Source organism: Rhinoderma darwinii, chromosome 1 (assembly GCF_050947455.1).
Source record: "Rhinoderma darwinii isolate aRhiDar2 chromosome 1, aRhiDar2.hap1, whole genome shotgun sequence".
Classification (NCBI taxonomy): domain Eukaryota; kingdom Metazoa; phylum Chordata; class Amphibia; order Anura; family Rhinodermatidae; genus Rhinoderma; species Rhinoderma darwinii.
Genome location: NC_134687.1, coordinates 430,615,691 through 430,630,753, shown reverse-complemented (window position 1 = coordinate 430,630,753; position 15,063 = coordinate 430,615,691). Strand labels below are relative to the sequence as shown.

The 15,063-nt window shown below is 42.6% G+C and overlaps 1 protein-coding gene across 3 annotated transcripts in view; it reads left to right on the top strand.

The window, feature by feature from the left end:
• The window catches only part of GIT2 (GIT ArfGAP 2), a 117,699-nt gene that overhangs the window by 43,891 nt on the left and 58,745 nt on the right, over positions 1-15,063 (top strand). For all 3 annotated transcript variants that reach the window (XM_075830682.1, XM_075830672.1, XM_075830691.1), the window contains exons 11-12: positions 3,033-3,130; positions 3,525-3,636. In XM_075830682.1, coding sequence (XP_075686797.1) covers positions 3,033-3,130; positions 3,525-3,636 — 210 coding nt within the window. The remainder of the gene's footprint in view (positions 1-3,032; positions 3,131-3,524; positions 3,637-15,063) is intronic.

The following is a 15,063-nucleotide window of genomic DNA, read 5'->3' as shown; positions in this document are numbered from 1 at the left end:
ATGAATCAGTGGCTGCTTCCTTTTGAGGTCGACGAGATGCTTATCTTCATGTTTCCATTGCTCAAGAACATTGTTTTCTGCGCTTTGCAGTAGGTTCCGAGCGTTTCCAGTTTGTGGCCCTCCGCTTCGGGCTGGCAACGGCTCCAAGGGTCTTCAAGGTCATGGTGGCACCCATGGCTCCCCTCAGATCTAGGGGTATAGCGGTTGTCCCATACTTGGACGATCTTCTGGTGAAAGCACCTTCCAAACAGAACTACTTGGACAGCCTCAACATTACACTGGATTGTCTTCGCAGATTCGGATGGCTGATCAACAACACCAAGTCATCCCTCTCTCCTACTTCTCGGAGAATGGAGTTTCTAGGGATGGCCCTGGATACACATGCAGCCAGGGTATTCTTACCTAGGTACAAAATCTCCACTCTCAGACAGGGAGTGACCATACTCTGCAGGAATGCTTCTTTCTCCATCCGCTTCTGCCTGACCGTCTTGGACAGTAGTCTCAACCTTCAAGGCAGTCCCATTTGCTAAATTTCACTCGTGATCTCTACAGCTGACAATTCGCTCTTGTTTGGACACGTTTCCAGACTACTTGGATCTGCTCTGTCTGCCCCCTTCAGTCAAGAAGGAGCTTCTGTAGTGGATTTCTTTCCCCAACATCTCTCAGGGAAAATCCTTCACAGCTCTCCGCTGGCCAGTCATCACAATGGATGCAAGTTGGTCCGGCAGGGGGGGGGGGGGCGTTCTTCTGCTGCCTCACAGTCCAGGGCACCTTGTCCGACCCAGAAGCTCCTCTTCAGATCAATATCTTGGAGCGATGGACCATCTTCCTTGCTGTGTCTCACTGGACATCTCGTCTCCAGGGTCTTCCAGTGTGGCTACAGACAGACAACTCTACACCAGTGGCGTACCTCAATCGTCAGAGAGGTACGATAAGCATGACTGTATGGAAGGAAACCGCCAAGATCCTTCGCTGGGCGGAACAAAAAGTCTCCGCTGTGCACATTCCAAGAGTAGAACGCCGGGAGGCGGATTACCTGAGCTGGGAACGCCTGGATCCTGGAGAGTGGTCATCATCCAGTGATTTTTCACTGCATTTGCATTCGGTGGGGTTTGCTGGACGTGGATCTTTTCGACACTCGCCTCGCTCACAAGTGCCCGGACTATGTCACCAGAACAAGGCATCACAGGGCCATAGGAACCGATGCTCTGGTTCTCTCCTGGTTGACCTTCAACCTCCTTATTTTCTTTTTCCTCCCATTCTACTCCTGCCTCGAGTGCTGAAAAGGGTCAAGGATGCAGTTATCCCAGCCCTTCTGCTGGCCGCTGACTGGCCTCGCATAGGTTGGTACGCGGATCTCATGCTCCTGTTAGCAGACATCCAGTGGCTGCTTCCCCTGCGGCACAACCTCCTTTCCCAAGGTCCAATGTTCCACACTGCTTTACCTTGGCTGCGTTTGACGGATTGGCTGTTGAAACTGTGGTTTTGAAGTTCAAAGGTGTCTCTGATCCTGTTATTCTGGCCATGATTAAGGCCCGGAAGACTGAAGCCGAAAAGATTTACAGTCGCACTAGGTTGGGTTATTTTAAGTGGTGTGAATCCAATCCGTTCCACTCCCTCTGTTTTTCCATTCCATCGAATTCTGACCTTCCTCCAGGTCGGTTTGGATCAGGGACTGATTGGCTACTCTAAAGCGGCAGGTGTCAGCCCTATCTATTATTTTCTAACGCATTTTGGCTTTCCACGCTCCAATTAAGATTTTTTTATTTTTTGCAGGGATTCACACATTGTGCTCCTCCTCATCGTTCCCCCTCTGAAACCTTAGGATCTGAATCTGATCCATGACGCTCTCTAGGCTGCACCTTTCGAACCTTTTGTGGGAAGTTCCTCTCCGGATCTTATCCTGGAAGGTAGTTTTCCTTGTGGCGATCACCTCTTTCAGTAGAGGTTCTGAGCTGGCAGCCTTGCAAACCTCCGTTTACGTTTTTTCATAGGGACAAGGTGGTGCTACGTCCGGTACCATCCTTCCTAAGGTTTCCTCCTTCCATCTTAACGCGGACACTGTCCTTCCTTTTCTCCTAAACCTTGTAAGCCATGAGAACGTGCCTTACATTGCTTGGATCCCTTCGGGTTTACATTGCAGCTACAAAGTCCTTCCGGAAGTCTGTCTCCCTATTTGTTGTTCCAGAGGGCCCTCGATAGGGTGGCCCGGCTTCAAAGGCGACCATTGCTAGCTGGATACGGTTGGCAGTTAAAAAGGCCTACTCTAAGGGTAGGGAACCTCCTTTCCAGGTCACTGCTCATTCTATTAGGGCAGTTAGGGCCTCTTGGGTGGTGAAGCATCAGGCTTCTGCCCTTCATATCTGTAAAGCTGCCACCTGGTCCTCATTACATACTTTTTCAAGGTTTCACCAGATCAATTTTTTGGCCTCTGCTGATGCCAGTTTGGGTTGGATGGCATTGCAAGCAGCTGTGGTTTAGGCTGCTCGCATGGCTATGATTCTGTTTTTCCCACCCTTAAGGACTGCTTTAGGACGTCCCATGGTACTATGTCACCCAGTGAATACATTAATGAGAAAACAGGATTTTTTTTTTGTACTTACCAGTAAAATCCCTTTCTCATTGAATTCACTGGGGGACACAGGTCCCACCCTATTTCTTTTATTCTATTTTTGGGCTTCTTGCTTTTCCCATTGTACTTTTGGTATAAAGCGGAGTTCCTAGCAGAGGGCATAGCCACGCTTTTTTTTATTTATTTTTTTATTTATTTATTTTTTTTGTTTTTATATTTACCTAATATCTGCCTCCTAGTGACAGCGGCCTATACCCATGGTACTGTATACCCACCAAGGAAGGGATTTTACTGGCAAGTATAAAAATCCTGTTTTGCACTTTGTTGATCCAGAATAAGGCAAATATACATGATGTGAACAAAAAAAAAATTGTGTTTTTAAAAAAAATAAGATGTGATGGTATGATGTAGCAAATTATACCACTTTCTTAGATTGAAATTTGTCTAATTTGACTTACAGTTTGGCTAGCTACTCAGAACCACAGTACCCTTGTCACAGAGACCACTGTAGTACCTTTCCTTCCTGTGAATCCCGAATATTCCTCAACACGTAACCAGGTAACCTGTGTGGCAAGTAATTGCTTAAAATTAAATGGTTGTTTTTTTTAATTATTACTAGCAAATGTATTTGAACTGTTTTGTAAGCAAATGTGTAAACCGTTTTACAATGTTTTGTTTGATGTATTTATTGTGCTTTTTGTTTTTGTAATACAGCTGTATATAAACTAATAATTTTACATTAAGGGCCTCTGACGGAACCCCTCAACGGAAAGCCAACGCTGATGTCAACAGGCCCTAACTTACATTTTCACTATTTACTTCTTGTTTGTTTTCTCATGAGTTGTAGTCTCAGATGACAAACCACAGGTTTCAGACACTTTTTTTTTTTTTTTTTTTTAACACAAATACTTTGTCGTACTTTTTACCACTATCTAACTCCTATTTGTTTTAGGGAAGGCAGAAGTTGGCCCGCTTCAATGCCCATGAATTTGCCACCCTGGTAATAGACATTTTAAGTGATGCCAAAAGACGACAACAGGGAAATTCAGTAGCTGCACCCAAAGGTGATTAGGATTCTTGAAATGTCTGTCATTTGTTGTATTCAGGAGGTCACTTTTTTTTTTCTTCTTACAATGTGTGTGTTTTTGGCTAAAAACTTTGGTCTAAATGAGGCATTATACAAAGTTGTACCAGTGTTTTACTTCAGTACTTATAAGCCAAAACCAGGAGTGGGTCCGTAACATTGAAGAGGTCTACATTTTTCGATTTTTAGTTTTTTTTCTCTGTGTAGGTTCCACTCCTGGTTTTTGCTTTCAAATACTGATGCAAAATACTAACTTAAATATTGCCGTGTGAATAAGGCCATGGAGCAACCCACTTATGTGTATTTAACTGGTTGCCAACACAGGACGAGAATGCGCAGGACTTGGCGCATTAGGACGAGCATTCTCGTCCTGTGTGACAGCCGTCTTTGCGCGCGATTGAGAGCGGGGAAACGGCTGTAATACACAGCCACGGCCCCGCTCTGACAGCGAAGAGAAACCTCTTCTCACCGCCGTTAACCCTTTGAATGCCGTGATGAAAGCTGATCACGGCGGTCGAGAGGGGACTGCACTTTGATCGCGTCACAGAAAATAACTGACGCGATCCATTGAAGGACCCCAGGGCTGTCTGAACATATTTCCTGTTGTTAGGGCATATTGAGGTATCAGGCTTTGATACAGGGTCCAATAGACAGCATCACACCTGGGCTTAGATACCGGGCCCATGTGTGATACGGTCTGTTGGACCATGTATCTAAGCTTACCATAAGGCAGGCTTAGATACAGGACCCCAGCAGGCAGTAATGGTGTTACTTACCCAGCTCTTCGGTGCAGCGGATGTTTACCGACACCATCCAGCGTCGGGACGTCGTGCGCCGCGCACAGTGTCACGAGGCGTGAAGACGTCAGGACTTCCGCTGCACTCGGGAAGGAGGGTAAGATTTTGTCTTAACTATAGTAATGGGCCCGTGCATTTTATGACATCATGGCCCAAGTTACTATAGTGTTTCTAAAGACGTGGTTCGGGGGGAGCTGCCCGGTCACAATTGCGACCGCTTCCCAGTCGCAATTGCGACCACTGTAGCGGCAGTCGTCTAGGGATCCAGTCCAAATATCCGGGGCTTGGGCCCTAGCGGTTCGGTGCTAGCGACGCCCCTGGTGCCACCTGTATATGTGCCACGTTAGAAGAAAAGCGGCGGCTGCAGATTTTAATAAAGCTGGTATGGAGGCAGATTGAGTTTTGCCTGGAATTGTGCTTTAACCCCTTCAGGACCAAGCTCATTTTGGCCTTCAGGACTGGCCCCATTTCTTTCAAATCTGACATGTATCACTTTATGTGGTAATAACATTGGAATGCTTTTACCTACCAAAGCGATTCGGAGATTTTCTCGTGACATGTACTTTGTTACAATTTTTCTAATTTTAAATGTATCTGCTTGGAAAACCGATCGTAATACCATACAAAATAGTTACCAATTAACCCCTTCGCGCTCAGCGACGTACTATTCCGTCGCGCTAACCAATACGTTCGCGCTCAGCGACGGAATAGTACGTCGCGGGAGTAACGGCCGTTTCGGCCGTCCTTCCGACATACAGGAGCTGTGACAGCTGCTGTCTCGTACAGCAGCTGCGGCAGCTCCTACAGCGGGGACCGATCGCTGTGTCCCCGCTGATTAACCCCTGAAAAGCCATGTTCAATAGCGATCACGGCTTTTTAGGGGTTAAGCTACAATCGCCAGCCTGCTACACGATAGCGGCCAGCGATTGTAACTATGGCAACCGGACACCAAACAATGGCGTCCGGCTATGCCATCGACGGAAGCCTAGTGGGTCCTGACTAAGTCAGGACCCACTATACTTGCTGTCAGTGAGTAGCTGACCGCTCTAATACACTGCACTACGCATGTAGTGCGGTGTATTAGATTAGCGATCAGGGCCTCCTGCCCTCAAGTCCCCTAGTGGGACAAAGTAATAAAGTAAAAAAAAAAAAAAGGTGTAAAAATAAGAAAATAAAAGTTAAGTAATAAAAGTCAAAATCCCCCCTTTTCCCTTATCAGTCCTTTTATTATTAATATATAAGCAAACAAACTATACATAATTGGTATCGCCGCGTCCGTAACTGCCTGAACTACAAAATTATTTCGTTATTTATCCCGCGCGGTGAACGCCGTAAAAGAAAATAATAATAAACCGTACCACAATCACAATTGTTTGGTCACTTCACCTCCCAAAAAAAGGAATAAAAAGAGATCAAAAAGTCGCATGTACCTAAAAATGGTCCTGATCGAAACTACAGTTCGTTAAGCAAAAAATAAGTCCTCGCACGGCTTTATTGATTGAAAAAAAAAAAAGTTCTGGCTCTTAGAATAAGGTAACACAAAAAGTGAATGATTTTTTACAAAACTTATTTTATTGTGCAAACGCCATAAGACATAAAAAAACTAAACATCTGGTATCGCCGTAATCGTATCGCCCCGCAGAATAAAGTGAATGTCATTTATAGCGCACGGTGAACACTGTAAAACATTTTTTTTATAAAAAAAGAATAGTAGAATTGCTGTTTTTTTAGTCACCACGTCACCTAAAAATAGAATAAAAACTGATCAAAAAGTCGCATTCACCCCATGAAAACTACAATGAATTCCTCAAGGGTCTAGTTTCCAAAATGGGGTCACTTTTGGGGGGTTTCCACTGTTTTGGCACCAAGACAAATCTTTAAACCGGATATGGTGCCTAATAAAAAGGCCTCAAAATCCACTAGGTGCTCCTTTGCTTCGGAGGCCGGTGCTTCAGTCCATTACCGCACTAGGGCCACATGTGGGATATTTCTCAAAACTGCAGAATCTGGGCAATAAATAAGTTGTGTTTCTCTGGTAAAACCTTTTGTGTTAAATTTTTTTTGTATAAAAAGGATTTTCTGACAAAAAAAAAATGTAAATTTCACCTCTACTTTGCTCTAAATTCCCGTGAAACACCTAAAGGGTTCATAAACTTTCTAAATGCTGTTGTGAATACTTTGAGGGGTCTAGTTTCTAAAATGGGGTATTTGATAGGGGTTTCTAATATCTGGGCCTCTCAAAGCAACTTCAGAACTGAACTGGAACCTAAATAAATAAATGAGGCAATACTTCACTTCTTACATTATACTGATAATGAGCCGTGCCCACCCCGAGATTACCCCAGTTTTGACCGTTTGTATAAATGGAGACCCCTATTAGACCGTTTCAGTGCCCGGTTTTCCCAAGCATACACCCCCAAGAAGTGTATTTCTATTGATGAGTCCTTAGTGGATTTTAAAGGGAGGGTTCAATTCCGCTAGTACCTGCCGGTTAAGAGGGCAAGGTATGGCGTGAAGATGTATAAGCTGTGCTAGTGCATCAGGGTATACCTACAAATTTAGGATATATGAATTGAAGGACACCAGTATTCAGCTCCCAGAATGACTCCCTTACTGGGTGTTAATGCAAAAATTGTGTGGGATTTGGTGCACCCACTGCTGGACCAGGTTTACTACCTCTACTTGGATAATTTTTATACCAGCGTCCCACTCTTCAACTGCCACGCTTCCAGAAGTACTGCGGAATGCGGCACTGCTAGAAAAAATATGAGGCCTCCCTAAGACTCTGCCTGGGCAAACAAGAAGGGGTGAGAGCAGGGCACAATCTAGCAGCAACATATTGTGTGTCAAGTACAAGGACAAGAGAGATGCCACACCAGTACCCATGTACCAGGACGAGGTACCAGTACAGAGATCCCCAAACCAGACTGCATCCTGGACTACAATAGGTACATGGGAGGGGTGGACATGTCGGATCAAGTCCTGAAGCCTCACAGCACCATGAGGTGTGGTATAAGAAGCTGGCCGGGCACATCATACAGATGGCATTGTAAAATGCGTACGTGCTACGTCGATGGACAGGCCAGAGGGGAACTTTCCTGGAATTTCAAGAGGTGGTTATCAAGAAACTAATTTTTAGGGACCAAGAAGGGGGGGGCACCCAGTACTTCTGGAAGCGGGGCCACACGCATTGTACCAGGGCAACACTTTCCAGGAGAAGTTCCCCAAACTGGCAAGAAAGGAAAAAGTCAAGAGGTACAAAGTCTGCTATAAGAGGGGGATAAGGAAGGACACAATATATCAATGTGACACGTGTCCCGAAAAACTAAGGCTCCGTATGAAAGAGTGCTTCAAAATGTATCATACATCCCTTGATTTTTAATCTACCCCAGTTTTACTTACCCCGATGCACTCTGCACAGCTTATCCCCCCTCGTCTTTCCCTTCTGAGCCCTGCTGCGTGCCTAGGCAGCTGATAACAGCCACATTGAGGGTATTTCCATACCCGTGAGAACCCACATTACAGTATATGGGGTGTATGTCTCGGATCAAAATGCTCACTACATCTCTAGATGAATGCCTCAAGGGTGTCGTTTTTAAAACGGGGTCACTTCTTGGGGGTTCCAACTGTACTGGTACCTCAGGGGCTTCTGCATACGAAAATCCCCAGTAGGCCAAATGGTGGTCCTTTCCTTCTGAGCCCTCCCATGGGCCGAAACGGCAGTTTATCACCACAAATGGGGTATTGCTGCACTAAGGAGAAATTGGGCAACAAAATGGGGTATTTTGTTCCCTGTGAAAACAAGAAATGTTCAGCCAAAACTACATATTATTGGGAAAAAATAATTTTGTTTTAATTCCCAGCCCAATTCAAATAAGTTCTGTGAAGAAACTATGGGGTCTAAATAGTCACATTACCCATAAATGAATTGTTTGAAGGGTGTAGTTTCCAAAATGGGGTCACTTCTGGTGGGTTTCCATTGCTTTGATACCTCTGGGGCTCTGCAAATGCGACATTTCACCCGAAATCTGGACTCCCAACAAACACATAGCGCTCCTTTCCTTCTGAGCCCTCCCATGGGCCCAAACGGCAGTTTATCACCACAAATGGGGTATTGCCACACTCAGGACAAATTGGGCAACAAAATGGGGTATTTTGTTCCCTGTGAAAATAGGAAATTTTGATCACAAATTACATCTTATTGGAAAAAATGATTTTTTTATTTTTATGTCACAGCCCAATTAAAATAGGTGCTGTGAAAAAACTGTGGTCAAAATGGTAACAACAACCATAAATGAATTCCTTGAGGGGTGTAGTTTCCAAAATGGGGTCACGATTGGGGGATTTCTACTGTTTTGGCACCTCAACACCTCTTCAAACCTGGCATGCTGCCTAAAATATATTCTAATAAAAAAGAGGCCTCAAAATGCACTAGGTGCTTCTCTGCTTCTGGGGCCTGTGTTTTAGTCCACGAGCGCAGTAGAGCCACAGGTGGGACATTTCTAAAAACTGCAGAATCTGGACAATACATATTTAGTAGTGTTTCTCTGGTAAAACCTTCTGTGTTACAGAAAAAAAAATGGAATAAAATTGAAATTCAGCAAGAAAAATGAAATTTGCAAACTTCACCTCCACTTTGCTTTAATTCCTGTGAAATGCCTGAAGTTTTAAAAAAAACTTTCTAATTGCTGGTTTGAATACCTTGAGGGGTCGTTTTTAAAATGGGGTGTTTGATCGGGGTTTCTAATACATAGGCCCCTCAAAGCAACTTCAGAACTGAACCGGTACCTTAAAAAAAAAAGGCTTTTGATTTTCTTAAAAATGAGAAATTGCTGTTTATGTTCTAAGCCTTGTAACGTCCAAGAAAAATAAAATGTTCAAATAATGATGCCAATCTAAAGTAGACATATGGTAAATGTGAACTAGTAACTATTTTGGGTGGTATAACCATCTGTTTTACAAGCGGATGCATTTAAATTCTGAAAAATGCAATTTTTTTCTAAATTTTCTCAAATTTTGCAATTTTTCACCAATAAACACTGAATATATCAACCAAATTTTACCACGAACATGAAGCCCAAAGTGTCACGAGAAAATAATCTCAGAATCGCTTGGATAGGTTTAAGCATTCCGACGTTATTACCACATAAAGTGAAATATGTCCAAACTAGGCTGCGTCCTTAAGGGGTTAAAGAGGCGCTCGCCACATTATAAGTGCCCTATCTTGTACATAATGTGATCGGTGCTGTAATGTAGATTACAGCAGTGTTTTTTTAGAAAACCGATCATTTTTGACGGCGTCATGACCTATTTTATCTTTATGCTAATGAGTTTCTTAATGGACAACTGGGCGTGTTTTTCTTTTTGGCCAAGTGGGCGTTGTGGAGAGAAGTGTATGACGCTGACCAATCAGCGTCATACACTTCATTCCATTAATTTACACTTCAGATAGTGTTCTTACTAGATCACTATGTGCAGCCACATACACACATACGAATGTTACTCAAGTGTCCTGACAGTGAATATACATCACTACCGGCCAGGACGTGATGTCTATTCAGAATCCTAACACTTCGGCGAGATTACGCTGTAAACTGTCATTTTAAACGAGATTTTGTTTGCCTTGCTGTAAATCTCACACAAACGTTAGCGAGGTGTCAGGATTGTGAATACACATCACGTCCTGGCTGGAGGTAATGTATATTCACCGTCCAGACACTGCAGTAACGTTATAGTGTGTTTATGTGGCTGCACATTGTGATCTAGTAAGAACACTATCTGCTGTGTAAATGAATGGGGAGAAGTGTATGACGCTGATTGGTCAGCGTCATACACTTCTCTCCACAACACCCACTTGGTCAAAAAGTAAAAAACGCCCAGTTGTCTATTTAGAAACTCATTAGCATAAATCTAAAATGGGTCCTAACTCCGTCAAAAATTATCGTTTTTCTAAATAAAAAAACACTGCTGTAAACTACATTACAGCGCCAATCACATTATGTAGAAGATAGGCCACTTATAATGTGGAGACAGAGCCTCTTTAACATTTCCCATATGTCTACTTAATGTTGGCATCATTTTCTGAACGTCCTTTTATTTTTCTAGGACGTTACAAGGCTTAGAACTTTAGCAGCAATTTCTCATATTTTTAAGATTTCAAAAGGCTGTTTTTTCAGGGACCAGTTCAGTTCTGATGCGGCTGTGAGGGGCCCATATATTAGAAATCCCCATAAAACACCCTATTTTTAAAACTGCACCCCTCAAAGTATTCAAAACCGCATTCAGAAAGTGTTTTAACCCTTTAGGCGTTTCACAGGAATTGAAGCCAAGTAGAAATGAAATTTACAAATTTCATTTTTTCTTGCCAAAATTCATTTGTGATAAAAAAAAATCTGTAACGCAGAATATTTTACCCGAGAAATGCAACTCAATATATATTGTCCATATTCTGCAGCTTTTAGAAATATCCCACATGTGGCCCTAGTGTGGTAATGGATTGAAGCACAGGCCTCAGAAGCAAAGGAGCACCTTGTGGATTTTGTGGCAGCTTTTTTTTTTTTTTTTAATATATTTTAGGCACAATGTCAGGTTTGAAGAGATCTTGTGGTGTCAAAACAGTGGAAACCCCCCAAAAGTGACCCTATTTTTTTTGAAACAACACCCTCAGGGAACTTATCTAGGGGTATAGTTAGCATTTTGACCCCACAGGTTTTTTACGAAATTTATTTGAATTAGTTTGGTAAAATGAAACTCTATTTTTTCTGGAAAAACTTTGCATTTTCGAATTTTTGCAAGGAATAAGGGAGAAAAAGCAAACCAACGTTTGTAAAGGAATTTCTCCCGATTACAGCAATAGCCCATATGTGGTAATAAACTGCTGTTTGGACCCACTGCAGTTCTCAGAAGGTAAGGAGCGCCATTTAGATTTTGGAGCACAGATTATACTGGAATGTTTTTCTGTGCCATGTCGCGTTTGCAACGCACTGGAGGGATCAAAACAATGGAAACCCCCCAAAAGTGACCCCATTTTGGAAACTACACCCCTCAAGAAATCTAGTGAAATAGTTAGCATTTTTACCCCACAGTTTTTATGCTGAATTTATTAGAATTACTCTGTGGATGAAAATCTACTTTTTTTTTTGTGAAAAAACATAGAATGTTCAAATTTTTATAAAGAATAAAGGGGAAAAAGCACCTCAACATTTGTAAAGCAATTTCTCCTGATTATGACAATACCCCATATGTGGTAATAAACTGCCGTTTGGACCAATGGCAGGGCTCAGAAGAGAACGAGTGCCATTTGGATTTTGCATCTCAGATTTTGCTGAATTGGTTTCTGGGGGCCATGTCGCATTTGCGAAGACCCTGAAGTACCAGTACAGTTGAAATTCCCCAGGTGTGATCCCATTTTGGAGACTATATATCCCTCAAAGAATTAAGTTAGAGGTGTAGTGAGCATTCTGATCCCTCAGGGTTTTATTAGAATTGGGCTGTGAACATGGATTTTTACAATAACCTGGAGCTTTAGCTCAGTTTTTCATTTCCACAAGGAATACAGAAGAAAAAAACCACCCCAAAATTTGTTACACAATTTCCCCTGAGTAAGGAAATACCCCATTTGTGGTTGTAAACTGCTATTTGGACAGACGGCAAGGGTCTAAAGGGAAAAAGCGCAACTTAGTTTTTGGAGTGGAGATTCTACAAAATAGTTTTTTGACGCCATGTTGCATTGTGCTGAGCTACCAGCACAGTGAAAACCCCCGAGAAGTGACCCTGTTTAGCAAACTGCACCCCTCAAAGAATTTATCTAGGGGTGTAGTGAGCATTTTGACCCAAAAGGTTGAGCAGAAATTAGGACACAATAGATGTTGCAGATTGAAAATTGCCATGTTCCACAGATTTGCTATTTCAATGCCCAATGTGTTGTGTTCAGGTTGTGCCACTTTAGACACACACCCCATAAATTGTTGTGGGTTCTCCAGAGTACAGTAATACCCCATATGTGGTCATGAACTGCTGTTTGGGCACACTACCAGGCTCGGAAGGACCGCCATTTGACTTTTGGAGAGCAGATTTTGCTTGGTAGTAGTTTTGTTTAGTCTTTTACTGGTGTTTGAGTTTATAATGTGGCGGCATATGTAAGCTGGGCGGAGTGCATCGGGATATATGTAAGCTGTGCAGAGTACATCAGGTCATAATAGGATGATGTAGTAATGGGGTATTTGCAGGGCCGGCCTAAGGGGTGTGCGAGTGCACAGGACGCTGCACCCTCCCAGCATGTAGGGGGCGCCACTTGGCTCTGCCTCTACTATGTGCTCTGTTCTTAGTTAAACACACGGATTAAATAAGAGCCGAGGAGGAAGCTCCGCCCACAGCCCGTCCTGCAAGAAGCCTGTGATCATGTCAGCGAGGAGAGATGGTGTGTATGTGTCTCTGTGTGTATGTCTATATATGTGTTTGTGTATACCGTATGTATCTCTGTGTGTGTGTGTATACAGTATTTGTACCTCTGTGTATGTGTGTGTGTCTCTCTATATGTTTGTCTTTGTAAAAGTGTGTTCTATATTAACCCCTTCCCTCTTTAGCCACTTTTGACCTTCCTGACCGAGCCTCATTTTTCAAATCTGACATGTGTCACTTTATGTGGTAATAACTCCGGAATGCTTTCACCTATCCAAGCGATTCTGAGATTGTTTTCTCGTGACACATTGGACTTTATGTTACTGGCAAAATTTGCTCGATATGTTCAGTATTTAATTGTGAAAAACACCAAAATTTAGCGAAAAATTGCAAAAATTAGCATTTTTCTCAATTTAAATGTATCTGCTTGTAAGACAGATGGTAATACCACCCAAAATTGTTTCTAATTAACATCACCCATATGTCTACTTTAGATTGGCATCGTTTTTTGAACATCCTTTTATTTTTCTATGACCTCACAAGGCTTAGAACTTTAGCAGCAATTTCTCACATTTTCAAGAAAATTTCAAAAGGCCATTTTTACAGGGGCCAGTTCAGTTGTGAAGTGGCTTTGAGGGCCTTATATATTAGAAACCCCCAAAAAGTCACCCCATTTTAAAAACTTCACCCCTCAAAGTATTCAAAACAGCATTTAGAAAGTTTCTTAACCCTTTACACATGTCACAGGAATTAAAGCAATGTAGAGGTGAATTTTACAAATTTCATATTTTTTTGCAGAAATAAATTTTTAGTACAATTTTTTTTATAACACAGAAGGTTTTACCAGAGAAATGCAACTCAATATTTGTTGCCCAGTTTCTGCAGTTTTAGGAAATATCCCACATGTGGCCCTAGCGTGCTACTGGACTGAAGCACCGGCCTCAGAAGCAAAGGAGCACCTAGTGGATTTTGGGGCCTTATTTTTGTTAGAATAAATTTTAGGCACCATGTCAGGTTTGAAGGGCTCTTGCGGTGCCAAAACAGTCAAAATCCCCCAAAAGTGACCCCATCTGGGAAACTACACACCTCAAGGAAATTATCTAGGGGTACAGTGAGCATTTTGACCGCACAGCTTTTTTACAGAAATTATTAGAAGTAGGCCATGAAAATTAAAATCAACATTTCTTCAAAGAAAATGTAGGTTTAGCGATTTTTTTTCTCATTTTCACAAAGACTAAAGGAGAAAAAGCACCGTAAAATTTGTAAAGCAATTTCTCCCGAGTAAAACAATACCCCACATGTGGTAATAACCGGTTGTTTGGAGACACGGCGAGGCTGAGAAGGGAAAGAGCGCTATTTGGCTTTTGGAGCTCAAGTTTAGCAGGAATGGTTTGTGGAGGCTAGGTCACATTTACGAAGCCCCTGAGGAGACAAAACAGTGGAAACCCCCCACAAGTGACCCCATTTCGGAAACTACGCCCATTGAGGAAATTATCTAGGGGTATAGTGAGCGTTTTGACCCAACAGGTTTTTTGCAGAAATTATTGGAAATAGGCCCTGAAAATGACAATCTAAATTTTTTCAAAGAAAATGTAGGTTTAGCTTATTTTTACTCATTTCCACAAGGACTGAAGGAGAAAAAGCACCACAAAATTTGTAAAGCAATTTCTCCCGAGTAAAACAATGCCCCACATGTGGTAATAAACGGCTGTTTGGAGACACGGCTTGGCTTAGAAGGGAAAGAGCGCTATTTGGCTTTTGGAGATCACATTGAGCAGGAATGGTTTGCGGCGGCCATGTCACATTTGCAAAGCCCCTGAGGGGAAAAAACAATGAAAACGCCCAAAAAGTGACACCATTTAGGAAACTACACCTCTTGAGGAATTCATCTAGGGGCGTAGTGAGCATTTTGACCCCACAGATGTTTCATAGAATTTATTAGAATTGGGCAGTGAAAATAAAAACAATCCTTTTTCTTCAATAAGACGTAGCTTTAGCGCAAATTTTTTCATTTTCGCAACAAATAAAGGAAAAAAAGAACCCAACATTTGTAAAGCAATTTCTACCGAGTACGGCAATACCCCATATGTGGTCATAAACTGCTGTTTGGGCACACGGCAGGGCTCAGAAGGGAAGGACCGCCATTTGGAGTGCAGATGTTTCTGGATTGGTTTCTGGGCGCCTGTGGGCCCAAAACAGTGGAAACCCCC